Below are 24,637 nucleotides of genomic sequence, written 5' to 3'. Positions count from 1 at the left end.
AAGAGAGAAAAAAGAAAAAGAAAAAGATAAAAACAAAAACAAACAAAACAAAACAACAACAACAACAAAAAAAACCCAGAATGTGATCAAATATGATTAGGCTGGTATATAGATCAGTGCCACACACTAGATTTGGTGTGTATTTTGGTCTTTTAGAAGAAAGTGCTTCCCAAAATTTTAAAGAAAGAAAAACATATATGTATAAAAATAAGGTTTGATATGATGAAGGGATGGAATATGACTGTAAAGATGGAAATTATAAAAAATTTTATAAAAGGAATTGATAAGAAGTTGTTTGAAAAAAGAAAGAAGAGGATTTAAAAAAAGAAAAAAGAAAAAAAAGGGAGAGAATGTGATCAGGCAGGGGAATAGAAAACACCATATTCTAGAGATTTAGGGTATATCTTAATCTGTTAGAAGAAACTATCTCAAAATTTTAAAGAGAGAACAACTTATATATATAAGCCAAAAATACGGGTAACTACTATGACGGATAGAATATGACTCTAAATTGAAAAATAAAAATGTTTTTTTTAAAAAAAGGGATTGGTAAGATGTTGGTTGAAAAAGGGACAAAGAAAAATTCAAAAAGAAAAAAAAAAGAGAGTTAAAAAAAAATTAACTTTGAAAGACTAAAGAATCATGGTAAAAAAGCCGTGAATTCTATGTGCACTAGTCCCCTAGCGCTGGAGTTCTGCCGTTCTCATTGATTGGTAAACTTGGTCTTGGCTGGCTGTTCTCGCTGATCCTCTGGGGAGGGGCCTGTTGCCGTGGTTTCCAAATGTCTCTGCCGGAGGCGGAATTGCCCCGCCCTTGCCCCCTCCCGGCTAAGTCATCTGCTCGGGTTTGCTCTCCGGGGCTTTTGTTCCCTGCGAGCTTCCCGTACAGCTTTGGAGGCGGAGAGTGAAAATGGCGGCCTCCCAATCTCCGCCCCGGAGGAGCCGAGAACTCGGGCAGCTCCTCAGTGAGCCCCCAGAGAAAAGCCGCCAGTCACTCCCGTCTCCCGGTCTCCGGCCGCACTCCGTGCTCACCCGGCCTGTGACCGCGCATTTCTATCTCTGGCACCCGACCCCGGGTGGAGTCTCCAAACCCAGCAGATCCCCGCGGTGCGCTCCCGCGCAGCTCCTCCTGGGGAGGAAGGGGAGTCTCCCCGGATCTGCCGCTTGTTGGGTCCCTGCTGGAGGAGCAGGGGCCCGACTGGGCCGCGGATCACGGTTCATGGCCACCCCGAGCTGAGAGCCCGCGCCTGGGCTCCGCCTCTGCAGCCGGCTTCCCTGCTCTGATACCTAGGAGCTCTGCCACACTCAGGCACCCCCGGTCTTTCTGTGACCCCGAGGGTCCTGAGACCACACTGTCCCGGAGGGTTCCACCCCCCGCTTAGCCACCAGAGTGACGTCCCTCGGCGGAGCAGACTTTTAAAAGTTCCGATTTTTTGCTCCGTGGCTCTATCACTTGCCAGAAGTGGCCGACGGAAGCCCCTCCCCTGCCGTCTATCCTCCTGAATATTGCCTCGGATTCACTTCTCCGCACGTCCTACCTTCCAGAAAGTGGTCGCTTTTCTGATGAGAGAGTTGTTGCTCTTCTTTTCTTCGATCTCCTGTTGAGTTTGTAGGTGTTCAGAATGGTTTGATCCCTATCCAGCTGAATTCCTGAGAGGAGACGAAATCCAGGTCTTCTACTCCTCCACCATCTTGCTCCGCCCCCTCTTCCTGTTTTCTTATAAGTCCAGCAATGGAATAAGAGTTGAAGAGCTGGCGGATTCACATGGAGACAGTTTTTATAACATCATCTGTCAGGTGTCTGCTTATTTCTTATTAGTCCTCTGGCATTTTGAAGACCGATTGAGGCCATTACAGAATGTACTGCAGATCATAGACCTTACATCTTTAATTAATTAATGTTCACAAAGCACTGTGCAATTGATTAATAAAAGTGGCTGTTGAAACATACTGAATGGTTAGCTCTTTTTATAATTTTCTCTTATTTCCACACCAAATTCATGAATCTGATTTAAAAAAAAGAGCCATAGCTGATCTTAAACATTTTTTTCTTTTGAGCTCTTTTTTCATTATTTACCATTTGTATAGGGATATCTTTCATAGTTTTGCTTCTTCTGATTTTCCTGGTACATATATATTCCTGAGGGATATAGATTTTTCTCAGCTGGAAAACACCATTCAAATGTTATTTTCATTCTTAATAGAATTAATTTTTGATGTCAATGGAAAACTGTAAAATTATTCAGGCCACTAAACCAACATCTATTTAAACTTTGAAAGAGAAAATTAAAGATTATAGGGAATGCTTTCTAAGAAAAAAGAATTTTCCATGAAGAATGTTTATTTACAGGAGAAGGTACTATTTGTTGTAAAACAAAGCAATAAATGTGACTATAAGGAGCATATACATCATGAATCAAATAACTGTGAAAGATTCAATGCAAGTAACCTAGGTATGCTGTCCTCTAAGAATTCATAATCTCAAATCCATATTGATTTTTCATAAAAATAAGTTGTAGCACAAATTTTTTTTTTAAAGATTTTATTTATTTATTTGAGAGAGAGAGAATGAGAGACAGAGAGCATGAGAGGGAGGAGGGTCAGAGGGAGAAGCAGACTCCCTGCCGAGCAGGGAGCCCGATGCGGGACTCGATCCCGGGACTCCAGGATCATGACCTGAGCTGAAGGCAGTCGCTTAACCAACTGAGCCACCCAGGTGCCCGCTAGCACAAATTTATAAAGACAGAGAGAATTAGTTTATAAAAGCCAACTCTAAATGTAGAAATTTATACTATATATAAAAATTATATCATGTCGTTTAATTGTATGTCATAGCAGTAATTATAACTAAACAGTTTCAGAGAATTCATAGTTGAGAACACTGTCAGTGAAACCCAAAGGAGTAAAATTGTGATAGTGTGAATTCCTAGATGATATGATTTGAAGTTAGGAAGTGCCATTTTTGTCTACTTTCACTTTGTATAAAGAAGTTAAGTGATTCTAGAAATAACGGGTATTTAATTCTGTGGTTTTCCACTTCACTATAATAGAGTAAGATTTATATCAAATTTAGATCAGTGAAAGGTAACCCTAAAGTTTTATAGATTTTATCCCTGAAGAGCATTATGAGATTTTAAAATTATCACAAACCTGTACCTCTGAAACAAATAATACATTATATGTTTAAAAAAAAGAAGATAGTAGGAAGGGAAAAATGAAGGGGGGGAAATCGGAGCGGGAGATGAACTATGAGAGGCGATGGACTCAGAAACAAACTGAGGGTTCTAGAGGGGAGGGTGGTGGGAGGATGGGTTGGCCTGGTGATGGGTATTGAGGAGGGCACGTTCTGCATGGAGCACTGGGTGTTATGCACAAACAATGAATCATGGAACACTACATCAAAAACTAATGATGTAAAGTATGGTGATTAACATAACATAATAATAAAAGAAAAAAATTACCTTTAAGTTAATATCATAATCTGAGGATATTAATTTTGAATGTGAGAATTGTTCATTGGGAGAGTATGTATTCTTGAAGAAAGAATATAATACAAGGAAGTCCTCATATTTAAATCAGGAAGATACTGAGTGTCCATGGATGTCAGTCTGTCTATATGTGTGTCTTTTTGATTGTCCTTGATATTGGAAGTCGAATGCAAATTTATTTTTGTAAGTAACAGCAGAGATAGACAAGTGATTTATCTATAATTGACTCATTCTGTTTGTGGCAAATCACTTTTGGAAAGTATTTTCAGGGGTTTTGACAAGATAACTGGTTTTAATAGGAACGAGTCAATGACAGGAGTAGTAGAAATCTGTGAGGATGTTTCAAATATTCTGTAGATAAAAAGTATATGGAAGTTGAATTCATTATCATAAAGAGTTCACATAGGTAGGTACAAAATAGCTATATGAATTTTTTCTTTTTATGTCTGCAGTTTACTGGCATATATACCTAGGCCCCTTTTTGTATCTGGTCAAATACAAAAATGTTCTGGTAAATTTTTTTTTAATGTTTTGTTGTGAAGTAGGACTTGAAGTTCCTAGTGAAGCATCTGAGTTACATGGCACCATGTTAGAGATGCATGTTGCTACTGTATAAACCATAAGACAAAACACTGATCAAATGTGTCGGGTACTTTCCTGGGCAAGTGTTTATACAGGAAAAGATTCAGGAAAGAGGGACATTAATTAATCTAGCCCTGAGCAAAAGCTATTTCTGGGTTGAGGATGAGGGAAATCAACAATTACAGTTTGAATTAATATTTATATGGTGATTTTCGCTTGTATTTTCTGATTCCACCTTCAAAGTTCCCTCCTGAGGTAAGTGTTGTTATCTTATTTTACACATGAGGAAACTGGGGGTCAGAAATACTGCCGTCAATCACAGGTGAGCAGGTGAGTTTTACTCAAGTCTTCTGGCTCCATATTCTTTTTTTTTTTTTTTTTTTTTAAAGATTTTCTTTATTTATTTGAGAGAGAGAGTGAGAGAGAGAGCACAGACGAGGGAGCGGGAGAGGGAGAAGCAGACTCCCTGCTGAGCAGGGAGCCCGATGCGGGACTTGATCCTGTGACTCCAGGATCATAACCTGAGCCGAAGGCAGTCGCTTAACCAACTGAGCCACCCAGGCGCCCTGGCTCCATATTCTTTTTTTTAATTTTTTTTTATTCTTATGTTAATCCCCATACATTACATCATTATGGCTCCATATTCTTTATTCTTTCTTTCCATCAAGTGGATACAGAGGCAAAGTGTTAGTCCATATTAAGGGGATCAGCACACGTGTTATGGGAGACGCAAGATCTGAAAGCCTTCAAGGAAATGCAAAATCTAGATGTGTGGAACTAAGGATGTCACACACTGCATGAATGATACATTAACTGGATTCAGCCTGCAGATGAGTTTGGTATGACTAGTCTGGTGTTTTTAAAAAGTCTGAATTTGAAGGGCACCTGGGTGACTCAGTTGGTTAAGTGCCTTCGGCTCAGGTCATGATCCCAGGGCCCTGGGATCAAACCCTGCCTCAGGCTCCCTGCTCAGCGGGGGAGCCTACTTCTCCTTCTCCCTCTGCCTGCCTCTCTGCCTGCTTGTGCTTTCTCTGTCAAATAGATAAATAAAATCTTTTTAAAAAGTCTGAATTTGAATGCGTTAGGTAGAAAAAGCATTTTCTACTTGTCTCAGTCTCCACTACTCTCCCATCTAACTGCTCTCACTTCTAATATCTGCTCAGACTCTGATGTTCTTTGAATATGCAGTCCTGAGTGGAATGAATCACATGAACAAGAACATGGAGGAAAACATGAAGGTGAACATAGAGAGCAATTTCATCTGGCCTGAGCATAGGTTTTTATCCAAGGAACTTTGGTAGGAAGTTGTTAAGGACCGGATTATGGATGCTGTTTGTCCTACATCTCCCCCCCCCCCCCGCCCCCCTTTCATGAAATCTAGTTTGGATGAGTTGGCCACAGTCCAAGTGAGTAGAAATTATATTGTGATCTATGAGGCTGAGTTCTTAGAAGGGAGGTCCTGAAATTTCAAGCTTAAGTGAGGTGGGTCCAAGTTCTTGGGACAACACTAATGTAGACAGAACACAAAGTTGTGTTCTGAGCTTGGAAAAGGAATCGTGGTAAGTGATGTAAAGTCCTGAGTGTTGCTCTGAACATTGGCTGATGTTAGTAGTACAATTTTATGGGACACTGGAAGCATGTTGTTTTATTGATAAATGTTTTAAGGGTCAGGGGAAGAGTAGAAAGTGCAGTTTCTTTTCTTTTTTGCATATGTTTAAGATTGTTTCCTGGGATACCTAATTAAGGCAAGTCCCTTTGATTGGATACTTTGTGGGGGGCGTTGCTTCTTTTCTTCCAATGGACTTTTGAGCCTTTGGAGGAGAAATAAGGTTATGAGAAATTACCTATGGGTATCTATATCTGTATTTATATCTAAATCTGGATTTTGAAATCATGGGCTTCTTTTCCACCTCAGGGCCTTTTAACATGCTTTATTTCCTGCATGTAATGTTCTTCTCTAATGGAGAAGATGGAGCTGATTTGTTTTTATTCCTTAAGTTCTTTACCTATCAGCACAACTATCCCTCTATGAGAGATTATCTCTGACCTATCTAAAAAGTAAGTTCCTTCCACCTTTATTCTGTTCTTTATGTGTTGTTATTTTTCACCACAGCATTAATCAACTTATAATTATTTTGTCTACTTACATATTTGTAGTAACATATCCTCATAGTAATGTACCCCACAGTATCCTCAGAGAATGTATATTTTGTAAGGACAGGGATTATAAATTCAGAATCTATTTCCACAACAGAATGGATCCTCAAATAAGTATTTGCAAATGAATAGATAGTTGGAATAGAATTGAAGAAGAAAATACGATGGGTGTTGATAAGAGAATGTGCCATAGATTCCCATGTCAGATGGAGGGTGTGGAAGATGTTTTTCCATTGTGTATTGTAACAGGAATTTAATGTGTAATAGCAACAGGGGATCTCATATATATATATATGATGACAGTTTCATATTGCTGAAGTAGAATATTGATTAATTCTTTAAAAAATTATATAATGAATACATTTTGAGTGTAGAAAGTTTAAATGGCATTTAAAGGCTGTAAAGAGAAAGTAAAACTTCTCCTTCCCTCTAATTCCATTTTCAGTTAATTACTATTAATACATCCTTACATATTTTTCTGGAAATTTTATATGGTATGTATCTGTCATTGGTTTTATTTATCTTTCTATATAATTAGTTATCTCCTTGTTATCTAAACCATTTTGATTATAATAGAAATATGGTTCTGCCATTTGCAATTTTCATTTAATATATCTTGGATATTTTTTCATGTGAATCCAAAAATCTTGTTTAGCGGGGTACCTGGTTGGCTCAGTCACTTAGGCATTTGACTCTTGGTTTTCCACTCAAGTCATGATCTCAGGGTTGTGGGATCAAGCCCCCTGTAGGGCTCTGTGCTCAGTGCAGAGTCGGCTTGTCCCTCTCTCTCTGCCCCTCCCTCAGCTTGCATGCACGCATGCGCGCGCGCACACCCACACACACACACACACTCTCTCTCTCTCTCTCAAATAAATAAATAAAATCTTTTAAAAAATCTAGTTTATATATTTATAGCCACTTCATATCAATATTATATAAAACTTTTTTTCTACAGCTCCCTTTTTTCCCTATTCCTTTTTGCTGTGATTTTCATACAAATTTTATCTTTACAATTATATATCCATCAACATAGACTTATAATTATTGCTTTATGCAGATGTCTTTTAAACCAGGAGGAGGAAAAAAGAGTTACAAATGAAGATACATTTATGCCGTCTTTTATATTTGGTCATGTAGTTAACTTACGGTATTCTTTATTTCTTTATATGATTTTGAATTACTCCCTAATGTCCTATCATTTCAGTTTGAAGAACTCTTAAGTATTTTCTGTAGGGCAGGTTTGCTTCCAATGTATTTTCTCATTTTTTATCTTAATTTGTCCTTAATATTTGAAAGATAGTTTTGCCCAATACAGGATTCTTGGTTGACATTTTCCTTTCTTTTAGCACTATAAATAGGTCATCCCACTATCTTCTAGCTCCTATGATTTCTTATGAGAAATCAGCTGTTAATCTTATTTAGGCTCACTTCTATGTGATCAGTCTCTTCTCTCTTGCTGCTTTCAAGATTCTTTGTCTTTATCTTTTGATTGTTTGATTATGATATGTCTACATGTGGAACTCTTGACTTAACCAACTTGGAGTTCACAGAGCTTCTTGGATGTATAGGTGGTTTTTTTAAAAAAATATTTTCAGCAGAGATAGGATGTTTTGGCTATTAATTCCTTAAATTTGTTTTGTTTTATTTTCTTTAGCTCTCTCTTTTTGTCTCTTCATTTCCTCTTTCTCTTTTCTCTCTCTCTCCCCCATCCTTTTTCCTTTTGGATTCCCATTATGCCTATATCGGTGCACTTGATTATGTTCCACAGGTCTCTGAGGGTTTTTAATTTTTTTTTTTTTTTCTCTTTCTGCTACTCAGACTAGGTAATCTGAATTGACCTGTCTTCAACTTTGCTTTCATCTGTCTGCTCACATCTGCTATTGAGCTCTTCTAAGTGCATTTTAATTTATATTATTGTACTTTTCAACTTAAGAATTTCTGTTTGGTTATTTTTGTAATTTCAATTTCTTTATTGATATTCTTTATTTGGTGAGACATTGCTTTCATACTTTAGTTCAGAACATGGTTTCTTTTCATTCCTTGAAGATATTTTAAATAGCTGATTTAAAATTTTTGTAGTGGGCTGAATGGTGGCTTTGATGATATATTCATGTCCTAATCCTTGGAGCCTGCCTTACATGGCAGAAGAGTAATTTATGGCAAAATATGTGATTAAGTTAAGGATCTTGAGAGGTGGCAGATTATCCTGGATTACCTGGGTTGGCTCTAAATGTAATCACATGCATCCTTATAAGAGATAGGGAGAGGGAGTTTTGAGATACACAAAATAGGAGAAAGCGATGTGAAGATGGAGGCAGGGATTGGAGTGATATAGCCTCAAGCCAAGGAGTGCTGGCAGTCATCAGAAGGTGGAAGAGACAAGGAAAGGAATCTTCCCTAGAGGCTCTGGAGGGAATGTGGTGATACCAGACCCTCAATTTCAGGCTTCTGAGCTCCAGAACTATATGAGAACAAATTTATGTTGCTTAAACCCACCAAGTTCATGATTATATGGCAGCCATAGGAGACTAATCAAGTCTGTCCAGTGAGTCCAATGGCTGGCCTTCCTCAGGGACAGTTTCTGTAGGCTGCTTTTTTTCCCTGTTAATGGCCATAAATTTTGTTTCTTTGCATATTTCATATCTTTGTTGTTGTTGTTGAAAATTGCACATTTAATATAATATTATGTGGCAGGTCTGACTTTTGCTGAGTCCTGGGGATGATGCATGTCAGCCCTGGAGTGCTGATGTCAGCATGGCTCCCAGCTGGGTGACTGGTTCTTACTTTCAGCCTTTGGGCTGCTTGCATCTCTAACAATGTGACCAGGACTCTGTCTAAGGCTTTGGTGGATCTCGGTTCCATCCATCTGGATCTCAGCTTGGACACCGTGCAAGGTTTCATCCTTGCCCCATCAGCCAGTCTGGTGATTTTATATCGAGATGTTGCTCTCCATAGAGATGCTCATTTTGTCGGCCACACAAGTCTATACCATCTTGACTGTCCAGCTCTTTGCATTCTTTTTTTTTTTTAATTTATTTGACAGAGAGAGACACAGCGAGAGAGGGAACATAAGCAAGGGGAGTGGGAGAGGGAGAAGCAGCTCTTTGCATTCTTAAACCTATGGTAGAAGCAGGCATTTTAGCATATAATTTTGAAAATGCATCTCAGACATTTGATGACCTCCCAGCAAGATTTGGTAATAGACTTCCAGCTGAAGGTTTAAAGGGTTTTTTGATTAACTCGAAGCCAGAGAGTGCCTATGAACCGCTAATGCCTCCACCACTGAAAGACAATTCATCTGGCACTTTCATTGTGTTAATTAGAAGACTTGATTGTAATTTTGATGTAAAGGTTTTAAATTCACAGAGAACAGGTTACAAAGCAGCCATAGCTCACAATGTTGACTCTGATGACCTCATTAGCATTGGATCCAATGACATTGATGTGCTAAATAAAATGGATATTCCATCTGTCATTATTGGGGAATTATCAGCTAATTCCCTGAAAGATGAATTCACATATGAAAAAAGGGACCACATTATCTTAGTTCTAGAATTTAGTCTTCCTCTGGAATACTACCTAATCCCCTTCTTCTTCTTTTTTTTTGTTTTAAAGATTTTTAAATTTATTTGAGAGAGAGAATGAGAGAGAAGGAGAGCATGAGAGGGGGGAGGGTCAGAGGGCGAAGCAGACTCCCTGCCGAGCAGGGAGCCCGATGCGGGACTCGATCCAGGGACTCCAGGATCATGACCTGAGCCGAAGGCAGTCGCTTAACCAACTGAGCCACCCAGGCGCCCCCTAATCCCCTTCTTTATCATAGTGGGCATCTGTCTCATCTTGTCATTTTCATGAAGTAGGTAAATTAATGTTAAATATATTTTAAAAAATAGTATGGATGGTTCTAAAAATCATTGTTTTGAGTGAGAGGAGCCTTACATAAAGGAGTACATATTGTATGCTTCTGCTTATATGGTTGGGTCTGGAAAAGGTAAAGATAATCTGGGTAGAAAAATTGGAGCAGTGAATGCTTCTGGGGGGATAGGAAAGGGTGAGAGATTTACTGGGAAGGGTAGAAGGGACCTTTTTGGGGGTGAGTCGTGTTCTGTATCTTGAAAGAGGTTTAGGTTGCACAAATTTTTGTATACTTAAATTTTGTGCATTTCGTTGTATAGAAATTTTACCTAAGGGGAAAAAAAAACTAAAAAAATATTAAACTCTAAGTAATGATATATCTGCTAAAGTATTTGGGGGGACAGATACTGATTATCTGCAACTTACTTTGGAGTGCACTGTAAAAAAATGAAGAGAAAAAGAGGTGTGTATTGATAGGTAGATAGAGGGATGGATAGATAGGTGATAGAGATGCAGTACAATGTTAATTGTAGATTCAAGGTAGTGGATATATGGGTATTATAAACTTTATTCAACTCTTCTCTGTATTTGAAATTTTTCATGTTAAAATGTAAATAAAGAATAGTCTGAGGACTTGAAAAACATTATGTGGCAAGTCTGGAAATCAGATTCTACTCTCTCTTCAGGATTTGTTGTTGCTGTTTGCCTAATGATTTTTCTGAGCTAAATCTGTAAAGTCTGTATTCTTCATTGTGTGTGACCTCTGTTAGCTGGGTGATCAGTTAACGATTGGACAGAGATTTGCATAAATGCCTGGAACCAATAAGTTTCCCAGTTTCTGCTGAGGAGCTCCGTGTGTGTGCTGGAACATACGTCTTTCACACTCAGCCAGGCAGTTGACAACTCTGCCTTCCTTTTCACTTCTGCTTGCACAGAGCTTCAAGGTCAGTCACAGCTGAGAGCCAGGGTCTTCTCAGCTCTTTTCTGAGCATGTGCACAGCCCTGGGCAAGCGAACAGCCCCATACATGTGAATGGACCTTTTAGATTTCCAGGAATATTTTGATGCTTTTCAAAGCTCCTAATGGACATTTCTTTCATTCCCCAGATTTCCCTTGATAAGCTTTTTGCTTAGTCTTTTGTTTGTCCCGATTGTTAACCATTGCCTCAGTCAGCAGTGATGTTAAACAATTAACAAATGCCCCCAGAGACAAGGCTGTTCACACTGAGGGAACTCCGAGTCAGAGTCAGGTAAAAAGAAGCCTTCCATAAAGGGTGCACTTGTCGTGATGGGCACTGAGTGTTGTACACAGTTGTTGAATCACTATCTTGTACACATGAAACTAATACAACAGTGTATGTTAACTCTATTGGAATTAAAATTAAAAAAAAACTTAATGAAAAAGAAGGCTTCCAAATGGAGTCTTCCAGATAGGTCAAATACTGACAATTATCTGTTAATGAGGCTTTCAAAGTTCCAACCCCATTCTGTATCCTCTAGTGGCTGCTAGACTGCTGGTTTTCACTGTGATTGCAGACTATTGATTTTCAAGGCTACTGTGTAGCTGGGAGGCGGGGGATGGGAACAGGTCAAGTTAAAATGCCATAAACCTCACTGTTCTTACTGTGATTTAGCCGTTCTTCTGAAATAAATGCTCTCTGAATTGCCACAAGCCTTTGGTTAGTTTTCAGAGTCCTGGAAAGTTGTTATAGACTATTTTTGCCAATGATTTTATTGTTATGTGGAGGAGAGGATTTTTGGGGTCTTTAGCCTTTCTTTCTTTTTTTTTTTTTTTTTTTTTTGATGTCTCTCCAACATGTGGCTTTTGGATAAAGGGTTTTGTTTTGTTTTTTTTTTTAAAGATTTTATTTATTCATTTTTTGAGAGAATGTGAGCGAGTGCATGAGCCGGGAGGAGGGGCAGAGGCAGAGGTAGAGGGAGAGAGAGAATCCTCAAGCAGACTCCCCACTGAACAGGGAGCCCAGTGCGGGTGATCCCAGAACCCTGGGATCATGCCTGAGCTGAAATCCAGAGTCAGATGCTTAACCTATGGAGCCACCCAGGCGCCCCTTGGGTAAAGTGTTTTTAAAGGTTGGAGGGGAGAGAACTTCACAATAGTTTTGCCTCATGACTTCACTATAGTTTTAGCATGATTTCTTTTTTCTTTCTCTTTCCTTTTTGTAAATCCCTATTTCTGTTTCTTTTTTGAGGTAATGAAGAGTGTGTAGCCTGCCTCCTAAACAGGGAATAGCCAAACGGCGCATCCTTTGAATCAGCCTTTCTGTATTTATGGTTTACCTCTGGAGGGACTAGATGCTCTGCTTTGAAGTGGTATTACTGGCCTTTCCCCCTACCCCCCCATTCCTGTTGGCCTTTCTTTGGGTTGCATCTCATCCCCTAGGTTCTGCTTCATTCCTGATTAGGGGATATCAGTAAGAATTTTCAGAATTTTCTGGATTCAGTTTCTCTCATCTCCACAGTGCTTCTTGACAATAATGAAAGGAGCTGTATGTTGGTATCATTAATCTTAAGTCTCTTGTCTCTGATGGCCCTTATCAACACTTGTGTTATTACTCTCTTCCTCCATTTGCTGCTTGCACATTTTCATTCTTTTTCCTTTTTGTATTTATTTTGTTAGGTTTTGGGGGTAGAGGTTTAGTGATTCAGTTTCTGCTTTGTACTGACTTTTTGAGATGATACAGAATTATTTACTTTAAAATAAATAGTAAATGTCTGTCAAGTGAGAGTTTTGGTTTTAAAAAATAAGTGTATAGCCCTTTCTTTCTGGTTGTAGTTTGTTAGTGAGGTCAGTTGCTTACTGCAGTCACTTCTGGTTTGTGCCTCTGTAACAATGCCATTTCTACGTAGGAGGTACTAATATTTCTTCTCAGTGGGAGGAGTATAGTGGAACGTGTTGAGAAAATGAGGGATAGAATCCATTTTGTTTTAACTCTTTAAATTCAAGTCATTTGATTTTCAAGAGTCAACTCAATTCTTATAATAGTATTATATTGCAGATCTGGATGATCCTGAATGTGGCTGGCTATATAATATATAAATAATAGAAATAGTAGTAGTAGTAGTGGTAGTAATGAGAAGCTTTTGATAATACATAAATTGTGTTTTTAGTGCACTTGTGCAAGAATGTTATAAGGCATGTATCATTTAGATTTGTTTGCCCAAGTCTTATAGTATGTTTTTTTTTTTCACATGGATAAAATATTAAAATGTGAATATGTCATCTTCACAATTTTATGTTCTTTTAAACTCCAGTTCCTTAAAAAAAAAAAAAAAGCCCCATCTACAAAGCATTACCAGTTTTGCTTTTGTAAAAAATGAAACAAAAAACCCCTCCCCACAAGAAACCCCTAAATTTATTGATTGGTCATTCAGAAAAAATTATAAAATTCAGTAATTTCTAAATCAGTGTGATGAGGTTATTTCTATGTCTCAGGAGACTCCCTAGACCCAATGGTGGTGTGCTAATGTGGAGGTAATGAAATTTAATACATTAAGGATTATATTGGCAAGTCCATAATATGTCATTCCCCTGTCTCTCTCACTGTACCAGATATCCTAATTATTAAAAACCACAAACAGACACATAAAAATTCCATCAAACCAGATAACTACATAACATCTGGAAAAATGGTTTTAGTTAAGGAACAAATCAATGAGTGATCTTTTTTTTTCATGTTAATCATTTGTGTTTATATTTATTTTATATTCTTTTCTTTGGACAGTGATTTTATTTTTAAAGATTTATTTATTCATTTTAGAGAGAGAGAAAGAGTGCACATCTGAGGGGAGGGGCAGAGGCAGAGGGGGAGGGAGAGAAGCAGACTCCTCCCTGAGTGTGGAGCCTAACACAGGTCTTGATCCCAGGACCTGGTGGTCAGGACTTTAGCTGAAACCAAGAGTCAGATGCTTAACTGACTGAGCCACCCAGGCGCCCCTGGACAGTTATTTTAGAAGGGGTTGATGAACTGAACTTATTCATGCAACACATCATGCAAGTGCTGCTGATTATATAGACCTGGAGTAAATGTAGGTCCTACCATCAAGGGAGGGATTATCTGTATAACCCTAGAAATTTCTTGAGTTTGGTAATTAAGACATGGACTCTTATTTAATAGTGGTGGTATTATTTTTCAAAAAACACCTAAGATATTTTAAACATAAGCACTGCTCTGTCGTATATTTATTTTCATATGTCCCTGGGTAGCCTGTTTTAAGAGTTTTATGGCATGTGGCTTTTCTGATAGACTGAATACATTTTTCAGGATCTTGCATAATCTAGTGACTCTTAGAATTATGTTGTCAGGAATAGAATTTTATTGCTTGTAGGTTTACTCTTCACATGTTTATACTCTTCATATATTTATGATTAAAAAAGTGAAGAGCTATTTTAAAGTGGAAGGAAGTGAGCTTAGTTCATCTTATGTTGTCCCTTGAGAGAACATCACTCTCAAGGATTTGGCACTTCCACTCCACTTTATTGGATAGGAAGAGGTCATGGGTTACTAGTCTCAGTCAGTTTCTCCATTTTATGGAAAAGAATACTTCCCAAGTGTTTAGAAAGGAGCACGTGAAAGAAGATACAAAGCTTTGGCTTTGTGTCTAAGATCATACCTTTAACTCATAATTAGAGCGCTAATGATAATGACTTATGGGGATGTAGTGAGGAATAAAGTGTTACAGCTTATTAAATCTACTATATTTGTGTTAATTCAGATATATTCATGAGATAAAGAAACCAGTAAGTTTAATGTTCATATCAAGTTGAGCATTTCTTTTCTTTTTTTTTTTTTTTTTAAAGATTTTTATTTTTATTTATTTGAGACAGAGAATGAGAGACAGAGAGCATGAAAGGGAGGAGGGTCAGAGGGAGAAGCAGACTCCCTGCTGAGCAGGGAGCCCGATGCGGGACTCGATCCTCAGACTCCAGGATCATGACCTGAGCCGAAGGCAGTCACTTAACCAACTGAGCCACCCAGGCGCCCCTCAAGTTGAGCATTTCAAAGTTTATTTCCTACTGCTTTGATTAGCTGTATCCTTAAGACAAGTTGTAGTCTTTCCTTATTATTCACATAAAAGATTAGCATTTATAAAAGATGATTTCACTGATATTTCATTTAACTAATTAAATCTGTTTACTTTTTTGGTGATTAAAAATCAAATATTAAATTGTATCTATTTACAAAGAAACATTTTTGTTTTTTTCTCTGCTTATAATAGTGGGTTTACTTTCTGTATCATACATAGAATCTCTAAATTGGTATTTTTACCTAACTAATGATCCAAGAAAATGCATGTAATGAGTTCTTTTATAGATACATTTCTTTTAAGTAGAGAAAAAATACAGATGAAAATAGCAAAAAGCTGAAATAAAACAAAAGAGAATTTAATTTAGTTTCCATGCTTAGAAATGTCTGAGACCATATTCTTTAAATATATAATCTTTCATGAAATGTCAAATTAGATGTTTTGAAAACTGTTAACTCTGAAGTTGTGATCACCTAGCTTTTGTCCATCATCTTTGAAAAGCATTTAAGTGCTAAAACATACATGGTTATATAAGTTACAAAGAAAACTACTGAAAAAAATACTTCTGTTTTGTAAGATCTCATATTCTAAGATAGATTACACTCATTTATTCATTTTATTGAATATAGAGGGGATACATGGGGATAGACTTTAATTAAATAATACAGAAACGAATAAAAATCATCAGTATCTTAAGTCCTGCAGAGTGGAGATTTATAGCGCTGTGAGAGCATTATGTGGAGGGATTTGATGTAGTCATGGTCATCAGGGAAATTTCTCTGTGGAAGTGATGATGAGTTGAGCTCTGAAAAAACACTGGGAGTTACTAGGCAAAGCATAAGGAGAATCATATTTCCTCTGCTTGGAATTTTTTACATATTTTTTACTATATAATGTATTGACATGTTCATCCTGGCCTGAGAGAGCAGCTCTAGTTCATGTCCTTTTTCAGACAAGGAAACCAGAACCCTTGGAGGTTAAGTAACTTGCCTAAGATTCATAGCTACTTCTGAGAAAAACTGAACTAGGATTTATGATTAATGCCCTTTCTATTAAGCCAGGTTCAAGACATAAGAATAACAGAACAAAGATGTAGTTAACTTCTTGTTCGTTCATTTATTTACTCAACCTATAAAGCAACACTGTGTGGAAGAGTCTGTGCTACTTGCTGTGAAAGATACAGAAGTGAATAATAGGTGGCATTTGCCTTTAGGGAGCTTATCATCTAGTAGGGAATATAAAACAGTATCTGAATTTATAGAGTAAAATTATACATGTCAACAGAAAAATACAGATAAAATACGGAAATTGAGATGAGGAAAGAATTACGTCAATTTGTAATGAGTTTGTGAAGGCTTCCTGGAGAGAATGATAATTGAGCTGGGCTCAAGCATGAAAATGAAGGGCATTTGGTGCAAAATGAACTGCATGAGCAAAGAACAAGGTTGTCAGGACATCAGCAGGTAGTTCTCTTTAGATGATACTAAAATGGGTCAAGGGATAGATAGTGGGAAATAAATTCGGAATATGAGGCTTGATTGTAGATAAGTACTAAGATAAAGGAGAGCCAATATTAAAAAGGGGCATAAATAAATCATAACTGTAGGTCAATGCTAAGGACACTGGGTAGAAGATAAAGATTGAATGTGTAGTTACTTTAAGGGGTGCTGGGGATACAAAGATGAATACATGCAATTTAAGAATAGAAGTAAGTGTGATCTAGGAAATGTGGAGAAAACCTGGTCTGAGAGTTTCATGCCTAGGTTGGGGGGATAGCCATTAGTTCTCCTGTGAAGAGTTTTCAAAGGCTTTGTAGTTAGGTGGAGTTTTAGTTGTTCATCTCTGCTCTTGTTTTGTCTCTTTGGACCACTGGTTCACTCTAAGTCAATCATGATCCAGCAGTTGACAATGGAGTCTTACTGAGCCAGGTGTTACCACACTATATCATATGTCCTTTAGCTTATGAGGCTGCTGGCTCCTTCAATTATTCATTCACCAAAGGTTTATTGAGAGATTGCTATGTGCCAGGCACTGTGATTAGGTGTTGAGAGTCCTATCCTCAGGGGTCTTGTGTTTGACATGTTAAACAAGTAATTAAAAGTACGGTGTGATATGGAAGATAAAGCCTTTGAAAAGCATTTAAGTGCTAAAACATACATGGTTATATAAGGGCTCTTTTCAATGATCTTAACATTTTAAGGAAATTGAAAATAGTTCTGTTAGTTCATATTTTAGTTGTCAGTGCCAGAGTCCTTGATGGCCACTAGGAAAAATCCATATTAATTTTGAAATGCATGACTCTCCTTACTGTGTGAGGGGTAAAGAGAGAAGGAGGACTCATGGCTGGGAGCATGGCCCTGGAGTCCAACCATCCTGGCTGGATTTCAGTCAGTACTTACTTGCTGGGTGGCCTTGTATAAGCTACTTAATGTCACTGCCCTCAGTTTCTCCAGCTGTAAAATGGGGAAATTAGATCTGCCTCTTAGTCAGACTTCAGTGAGTTGAATATCAGAAGCATACTGCCTTGTATATACTACGTGTTCAGTGAGCGACCCCTTCGTACAAAGATACAGTAGGAGAATGGGACCTAACTTGCACCTTCATCTCCATGTAGTATTGTGAATTTTTTTTTTTTGAGAGAGAGAGAGTAAGAAAGAGAGAGAGCATGAGAGGGGGAAGGGTCAGAAGGAGAAGCAGGCTCCCCACCAAACAGGGAGCCCAATGTGGGACTCGATCCTGGGACTTCAGGATCATGACCTGAGCCGACAGCAATTGCTTAATGACTGAGCCACCCAGGTGCCCCGTCCATGCAGTATTTGGATACCATCTCCACTGATCATTGTCCTTGGGCAAGAAACCTGAACTTGTGCTGCTTCTCCCATATACAAAAAGGGATTGTGTTGCCCCCTCCTTCCTTTTAGGAAAGGTATAAAGATTAATTATACCATATAGTATTTTTTTCACTTGTAGAGAAGATGCTATAACAAGAATGCTTTATTCCTTTCCTCAAATTTATTTTTCTACAAAAGTTGAAAATGCTTCATGTCTCTTTCTAATCTTATTATTTTTTTAATGCACGTGGCTGTTTATAGCTTTTAGGGTGATGTGTGGACATTTCTCACAAAACTAATAATTTGTGTCACTTTATAAAGCATTGCCCAAGTCCTTTCTTGCCAATCTTCTTGTGACATGTAACAATTGTTGGGTGGGATGGATGCATATACAGATGCTTAACCAGATTTTATTGATTTTAAATAAAATAGCTTAAAAATAAATCTTTAAAAATATAATCACTGCTGCCTTTTTCACAAGGAATTCAGAATAAAGAAATATAGAGTGTTCTCTTAGGGACAGGAACATGGCTTGGTTCTTTCTTCATTGCATTTAGACATAGATGCAATCTGGAAAGCCATTTTCGGAACCATTACAGTACAAAATAGAGTACAAAAGGAGTGTTCAGAAGACAGGATTGGAGCTGATCATGCCTTCAGAAAGGCCTTGACACTATACTCTTAAGAATGAAATAGCTATAGGGGCGCCTGGGTGGCTCAGTTGGTTAAGCAACTGCCTTCGGCTCAGGTCATGATCCTGGAGTCCCAGGATCGAGTCCCACATCAGGCTCCCTGCTCAGCGGGGAGTCTGCTTCTCCCTCTGATCCTCCCCCTCTCATGCTCTCTGTCTCCCATTCTCTCTGAGATAAATAAATAAAATCTTTTAAAAAAAAAAAGAATGAAATAGCTATAGGGCATATCAATCTTCTCAGGAAGCTCCAGTGTTTCTAAGAAATGCCACGTTACTTACTTCTTTTAAATAAACCTAAATCCAACTCTGAACTCCCATCCCACTAGCTTAAAGGGAATTCAGTTTCAGTCATAAAGGCACTCCCTCTCTCACTCACGAAGTTATGGCATCTGGTTTCTGGGGGTATCGCCCAGAACAGCGCTCAAAGGTGATCCTTGGTCTTGGTCCAAATTAGTTTCCACTTTGATACCCATTGTCTCAACCCAGTGTACTGGCATTTTGGGTGGAACAGTTTTTGTCGTGTCGAACTATCCTGTGCACTGTAGGATGTTTTTGGCATCCATTACTCTCACTCATTTTGACAACAACAACAACAAAAGCCTTGCCTACCTTTCCAGAGCCCCTTAGTTGAGCCACCTAATGTACCAACTTTCATCTCCCCAGGCAGTCCCTTGGGATCTGATGGTGTTGTGGCTACTCTGTCACCCAGCATGTGGGGATTTAGGGGCCTCAGGTGCTCTGAATGGAGTCTTGTGTGGCCACTTTGCTGGCGTTTCCTATGGAGACCCAACCTCTTTCCTGGAACTCTGGAAGGGGAGGCCCTAGATGCCTTTACTGAAGATCCCACAGACCTCCAGCCCTTCATTAAGCTTGGGACAATCTTTTTATTCCTCTTGCTGCTTGTGCCACGCCTGTCCCCACCTTTATCTGTAACTCTCACCCAGAATGCATTAGCTTTTTTTGTTGTTGTTTTTTCCATAGCACAAGGCTTTTGGAAAACTCTAGCAAGGAAAGGAGGTTCTCTTCAGGCTACTTCTGCCTCAGCCCTGCAGCCCACACTGTGGCAAGGGAGTGCAGAAGGCCTGGTCATCCGTTCTTAGAAGGTAGGAGTGGAGTATAGGAAGGCCAAATTGAAAATGCAAACTATTAAATGTTGTTTCACTCTTTTCCATCATTCAACAGCAGTAAAACCAAAAAGCTATCTAATAGCTCAATGAATTATCCCACCACATACCCAAGTATAGATTTTTATATCACATCCCTCGAAAACAAATGTTCCCGACCTAACCTATCTGGTCTGATTTCTTTAGCACAGGGAATCAGACTCTGTAACTTGGGTAAATAGGACCATGGCTGTGGGTTAGGCTGAGGCAAAGACAGAGGGTAATTGGATAGGGTTGAGGGCATATGTACTTTTTTCTATTGGAAATTTTCAACTGAACAACAGAAAGCAGAAAACTATTTGAACCACTGTTATTCACAATCTCCTGTGGATGGTACTTTCTAGTTTGATAGGACAGAAGTTAATTTGTTCCATGCAATGGATGCCTTAGGGCATTAGGATTTATTTTTCTTGCTGAACCCTTTGGAGTGGTTAGTGCTAATCCCATTTATCTGGTCCTGTTGTCCTGTGAAAGAATCAGAACTGTGGTTTACAGATGGCTTGTCATCTGTTAAAGGAGGATGATAATAGTACCTACCCCATGGGGCTGGTAAAGCTTAAAGGAAGTAATGTATATCGAATACCCAGAACGCTGCCTGGTACTCAGTAAGTCTGTTTAAGGGGATCATGTGTAGGTGTCCTGGCCCTGTGCTAAGTCCTTTACATCTTTGTGCGTTCTCATTCATGTTCCCTAAACCTTCCTGAGATAGGTATTATTATCCCCATTTCACAGAGAAGGATATGAGGCTTAAGGAGTTTTTTACTTGCCCAAGGAAACACAGGGTGTGAGTGGATGAGTTGGTGTTGGTTACAAGTACAGAAGGAAACATCTTCTTTGCTTATGGGAGGAGGAGAGTGGCTCAGGCCCACCGTACTGTCAAAGCCTCCGTGAGTTTTGGTTTCTACATGCCTGCACCCACTTTTCAACTGAAAGTAGAAAAATGAAGTAGAAATCTAATCAGAATTGTCCCAAGGTTAAGACTGAAAAAAAAAAAAAAAAAAGAAAGAATCCGGTTCAGTCTGTTGAATAACAGAGTTTGCACCTGGAATATATTTGTTTGAGTCCCCCTTACACACCACTGAAAAATATGCTGTAATGATAGGCATTTAATGAAGCAGGCTAGTGGGCATGTTGGTAATAGGTTACATTTTATTTTCCTTAGGGTAATTATAACAGGCTTATAATATAATGAGAGAATTCTGGTTTTGGAATTGAAATTAGTTTAAATACAAATCACTGGAAAAACACAAGTCAGAACATTTTCACATTTTAAAAATTAGCAGATGTTCTTGTAGAACTTCACATTTTATATTTTCACATCATGCTCTGAAGTAAAATAAAAGTAGGATCTCCTATTATTTTGGGTGTAGATAAATTCATAATGATTTAGTTATAAGGGATCTTTTTTTTTCTCTATAAGAAGTCCTCCATGGTTCTTAGTGTTCATGTTTTTTACCAATTAAGAACTTTAAAAATATGTTTGAGATTTTCATTTATCAATGAGAAAAACTGTGTTTCCCTGTCTTTTTGTTGACAAGTCATTGTCACACTTTCCTTCTTGTTCTTGTTTTAATGTTTCAAGATAATTTCCTTTTGTAAGGAAGAGATATTTGTGACCACTAATAAGACTAACTTAAGTAGATTAAAATGCGAAAATATTTTGCAGATTCCTTTGCAAAGAATAAGACTTTTGCATGACTATGGAACACATGCATCAAGTTTTGTGTCCTGGCTTTAAAATCAACAACAAACGTTGATATTAACTAAAATTCTGATTTGTTGGGTCTGTACTCAGTGCCAGGTTATATCCTAAGCACTTTATCTCATTAATTGTTAATGACAAAGCAATAAGGTGAATATTATTCCCATGGTACACATAAAGGAGCTGAGGAATTAAAGAGGTTACATGATTTTCTCAGGTAAGAATGTTGACAAATGGTGGAACAGTGTTTTGAATCCAGATCTCTGTCATTAGCCAGTTTCCTCAACTACTGCATTATGATATGAGTGAGATAGAAATGCACAGGCTATAATGAACATACAGAAGTAGACACTTCACCAAACCTGGGAGGCTTGAGTCTTAAAGTACATCAGTGAGCTTAGGGTGTTTCTGGAGGGGACAGGGAGAATATTGCGGGGAGGGAGAAGAAAGCAATTCCAGGTAGAGCATTCTGCAAGTAGGAGAAGCTATTGCTGTTACTTGCAGTATACAGAGAGTATTAAATGAGACAGGTGATGATGCCAGGGAGGTCAGGTCCAAATTGTGGAGAAATTTGTGTTGAAGAGCTTGAGCATGTTCTTATATGATGGAGAGACACTGATAGGCTTCAGGCATATAACTGGCATGGTTATATTTGTGTTTTAGGTAAATCACTCTTAAATGGGTGAGAAGATGGTTTTTGTAGGTAAAACTGGAGGTAGGGAGACCAGTTTCAGTCTTCCGTATAAAGATGACGAAGACTTTGGATTAGGTCAGTGGTGCTAGAGGATCCATTTAGGATGTAATTAAGATACAGATTTGCAATATTTAATGGTGCTTAGCTCTGGGTGATAAGGGAGATAAAAGGATAAACAGTAAGTGCCAGATTTCCAGCCTATATAATTGGGTGGAAAGTAGAGTCATCAATTAAGACTGAGAAAAATATAGGAAGAGGGTCAGGCAGAAGATACAATGAGTTCAATTTGGGACATGTTGGGTTTGATATAGCCAAGTGGTAACAGTCAACAGAAACTGACTATATGAGTCTGACATTGTGGGCAGGGATTTGAGGTAGAGACAGGCTTAGGAATCATAAGCATTTATGGTAGGTGCATCTATTAGAGTGATCAAGGTCATGGTGCAAGTGAGAATAGTGAGCTATCGATGGGCTGCTGGGGTACCTGGGTTGGGTGAACAAAGGGGAGCCTGCTAAGGAGACAGAGCAAGAATAATCAGAGATATGATGACCAACTGTGTGGCATCAGAGAAGCAGTTTCAGGGAGATGATAAACAGGTGTGCAGTGCTATAGAGTGGTGTTACAAGAGTTGAGAAACATCCACTGAACAAGACAATGGAGATAACTGGTGACTTTTGCAAGAAGAGATCTAGTACAATGGTGTTGACAGAAATCATGACAGACAGATTGGTTTTAGACACAAATGTTAGGCTGGCAATTGAGATGGCAGGTTAGGAGTTTTCTTTCAAGTATTTTGGTTGATAAAGGGAGAAGACTGTGTAGTAGCTAAAGGAGAATATATATATATGTGTGTGTGTGTGTGTGTATGTGTGTATGTGTGTATATATATATATATATATGTAATGTACATATACATGTAGTTTTTTTTTTTTTTTTTTCTGGAAGGGAGGGAATAGAATTTAGCAGGTTTCTAGGTTGTGGGAAAGGAGGCCCCTGAGAGGGAGAGGTTAAAGACACAGGAGAAGATACGACCCATGGGCAGGCCCCAAATGAGGCCCTAGGGCTAGATTAAAGAGATGGGGACCTGGCATGGGATTACAGGGCCGTTCCTTTGCTGGAGGAAGGAAGGAGAGGAATGAAGATGGGTGTACTTGTAGATCACTTACAAGTCATGTGTGTTAGTCTGGTGATAATGCAGCTTGCTGGTTTCAGCCATCTGGAGGAAGAAGGAAGCAATGACAATTCTTGGAAGTGGATGTGGTGAGAGATACATAGAGTGGGAAAGCTTTGTTACTAGTCTTGAAGTGCTGGAGTTCAGAACAGCAACAACAAACCCAAAGACTTGTGCTTGATATTGTGTCTTAGCTCCTAGTGACCACAATGCAGAGGGTCATGCAGGAACAAGCCGTGAGTTCTTGACCTGGATTTCGAGCTTTGACTTTGGTGACCTTGTCTATAGGTGCTGAGACATGGATTCGAAGGGGGTATTTCCTTAGACCAGTGGTTTTCAAACCTGACTGCCAGTAGGAGTCACTGGGAGAGCTTTCAAGAAATAATGACACCAGCATCACCCTCAGCTTCTGGATTGACTGATTTTGGGTGGTACATGGCCACCGATGTTTTTTAAAGCTCTGCAGGAGATGTGACCATGCGGCCAGAGTTGAGAACCACTGCTTTAGACCAGAGGGCAGCAAATGTTTTCTAGAAAGGGCCACATAGTAAGTAGTTCAGGCTTTGTGGGCTCTACAGCCCCTGTAGCTCAACAGAAGCCATGGATAATACATAAATAAGCTAGCATAGCTGTGTTCCAGTAAAACTTTGCTTATGGCCACTGAAATGTGAACTTCATATAATTTTCACATGTCACGAAATAATATTCTTCTTTTGATACCCACTCCCCCCGACCTTCCATTTAAAATGTAAAAACCATTATCTCATGGGCCATATGGGCATGGGCTGAAGTTTGCTGACTCCTGCTTTACACCCTTGCTGCTCAAAGTGTGGTCCCTAGCTAACATTGGCATCACCTGGAAGGTGGTTAGAAATGCAGAATTTTGAGCCTCGACCCAGCTCTCCTGACTCATAAGCTGCATTTTAACAAAATTCTCAAGTGGGATATATACAGATTCAAGTCTGAGAATCATTCATCTGCTCCAGGCCATCCTACTCCCATTCCCAACCAGCTCAGAAAATAGGGGAGCTTCTTTTATTTTTTTAAATTTTTTTATTATTTATTATTTTTTTTATTATGTTATGTTAATCACCATACATTACGTAGTTAGTTTTGATGTAGTGTTCCATGATTCATTGTTTGCGTATAACACCCAGTACTCCATTCAATACGTGCCCTCATTTAATACCCATCACCAGGCTAACCCATCCCCCTACACCCCTCCCCTCTAGAACCCTCAGTTTGTTTCTCAGAGTCCATA

General features: G+C 38.7%; 2 protein-coding genes across 2 annotated transcripts in view; both read left to right on the top strand.

Moving 5' to 3' along the window:
- SUGCT (succinyl-CoA:glutarate-CoA transferase) overlaps nt 1-24,637 on the top strand; it is a 780,750-nt gene that overhangs the window by 225,160 nt on the left and 530,953 nt on the right. The gene's annotated exons all lie outside the window — the stretch shown is intronic.
- On the top strand, nt 8,554-10,078 carry LOC118024600 (E3 ubiquitin-protein ligase RNF13-like). Its single transcript, XM_035026561.1, has 3 exons — nt 8,554-9,263; nt 9,343-9,804; nt 10,024-10,078. Exons 1-3 carry the CDS (start codon nt 9,166-9,168, stop codon nt 10,076-10,078), a joined length of 615 nt encoding a protein of 204 aa, XP_034882452.1. The 5' UTR covers nt 8,554-9,165.

Source organism: Mirounga leonina, unplaced genomic scaffold, assembly GCF_011800145.1.
Source record: "Mirounga leonina isolate KUSES-001 unplaced genomic scaffold, KU_Mleo_1.0 Mir_199, whole genome shotgun sequence".
In the NCBI taxonomy this organism is placed as follows: Eukaryota; Metazoa; Chordata; class Mammalia; order Carnivora; family Phocidae; genus Mirounga; species Mirounga leonina.
Note: the sequence above shows the minus strand (reverse complement) of the source record. Positions and strands in the feature narration are given on the sequence as shown.

Excerpts from the sequence above, each read along its gene's own strand:
- LOC118024600 (XM_035026561.1), top strand. The coding sequence starts at position 9,166 with ATGTTGCTCTCCATAGAGATGCTCATTTTGTCGGCCACACAAGTCTAT. Across the intron at positions 9,264-9,342 it reads TTTTTTTTTTTTAATTTATT|ACCTATGGTAGAAGCAGGCA; the intron begins TGACAGAGAGAG and ends TTGCATTCTTAA. Across the intron at positions 9,805-10,023 it reads AGTCTTCCTCTGGAATACTA|CCTAATCCCCTTCTTTATCA; the intron begins CCTAATCCCCTT and ends ACCCAGGCGCCC.